At 35.9% G+C, this 866-nt stretch overlaps 1 protein-coding gene across 3 annotated transcripts in view; it reads right to left on the reverse strand.

Moving 5' to 3' along the window:
- Positions 1-866, reverse strand: part of LOC106876256 (centlein-like) — a 367,586-nt gene that overhangs the window by 278,189 nt on the left and 88,531 nt on the right. For 2 of the 3 annotated variants that reach the window (XM_014924749.2, XM_052977284.1), the window contains one exon: positions 290-506. In XM_014924749.2, the coding sequence (XP_014780235.1) occupies positions 290-502 (213 nt within the window). In that variant the 5' untranslated portion in view covers positions 503-506. The remainder of the gene's footprint in view (positions 1-289; positions 507-866) is intronic. The other variant, XM_014924756.2, reaches the window with a different exon arrangement.

The raw sequence follows: 866 nt of genomic DNA on the forward strand, positions 1-866 counted from the left end.
CCCCCCCCCCCCTAGCATTGTTTGACAAACGATGCTGGTGTGTTTATGTCCCCGTCACTTAGCGAGGCTTACAAAGAATAGGTCCCGGGGTCGATTTGTTCGACTAAACACGGTGCTCCAGCATGGGCGCAGTCAAATGACTTAAACAAGTAAAAGAGTAAAGACAGACAGATGGATAGATGGACAGACAGACATATTGATGGTCAGACAGATGCATGGATGGATGGATTTGACAGGTCAAGTTTATTTTTGTCATCAAAACAATAAAGTTATCAATAAATGAACAAACCTTTAATAAAGTTAAATTTTGAATATCAAATAACTTTTGGTCGAGTAATTCCACTTTCTTCTGCAATTTTTCAATGAGAACTGTACCATTTTTTTCAGGGTCTACTAGAGCTGAGAATTTACTGCCTGTAGAGCTTGAGGTAGAAAAATTCGAATTTTGAATTTCAAAGTCATCATCACTTTTCATTGTTTGAAGATATTGTGAGTTCTCCATTCTACTGAAAGACATGAGATTATGAGCAGAATTACAAAGACACAAAAAAATGAAAGGTAAAGAAGAATGAAAAAACAAACAGAAAAAGAAAGAAACCATCTGACTATGGAAAAATATTACATTGCTTGGAAATAAGCAAAGGTTGGTGACAGGAAGGGCATCTTATCATAAAAAAAATCTGTTTCAATGAATTCCATCTGATCCATGCAGGTATGGGAAAATATAAGTATGGGATGGTTACAGCTGGAATTCTTTTGAGTGAAAATCTCTTTGATCAGAGCTGCCCTGGAACTAAAGAATAAAAGCAATAACTGACAATATACATACATATTCAAACTGACTGATTGATAGGTCTACAATCTCT

The sequence above is a fragment of the Octopus bimaculoides genome, chromosome 2, assembly GCF_001194135.2.
Source record: "Octopus bimaculoides isolate UCB-OBI-ISO-001 chromosome 2, ASM119413v2, whole genome shotgun sequence".
Classification (NCBI taxonomy): domain Eukaryota; kingdom Metazoa; phylum Mollusca; class Cephalopoda; order Octopoda; family Octopodidae; genus Octopus; species Octopus bimaculoides.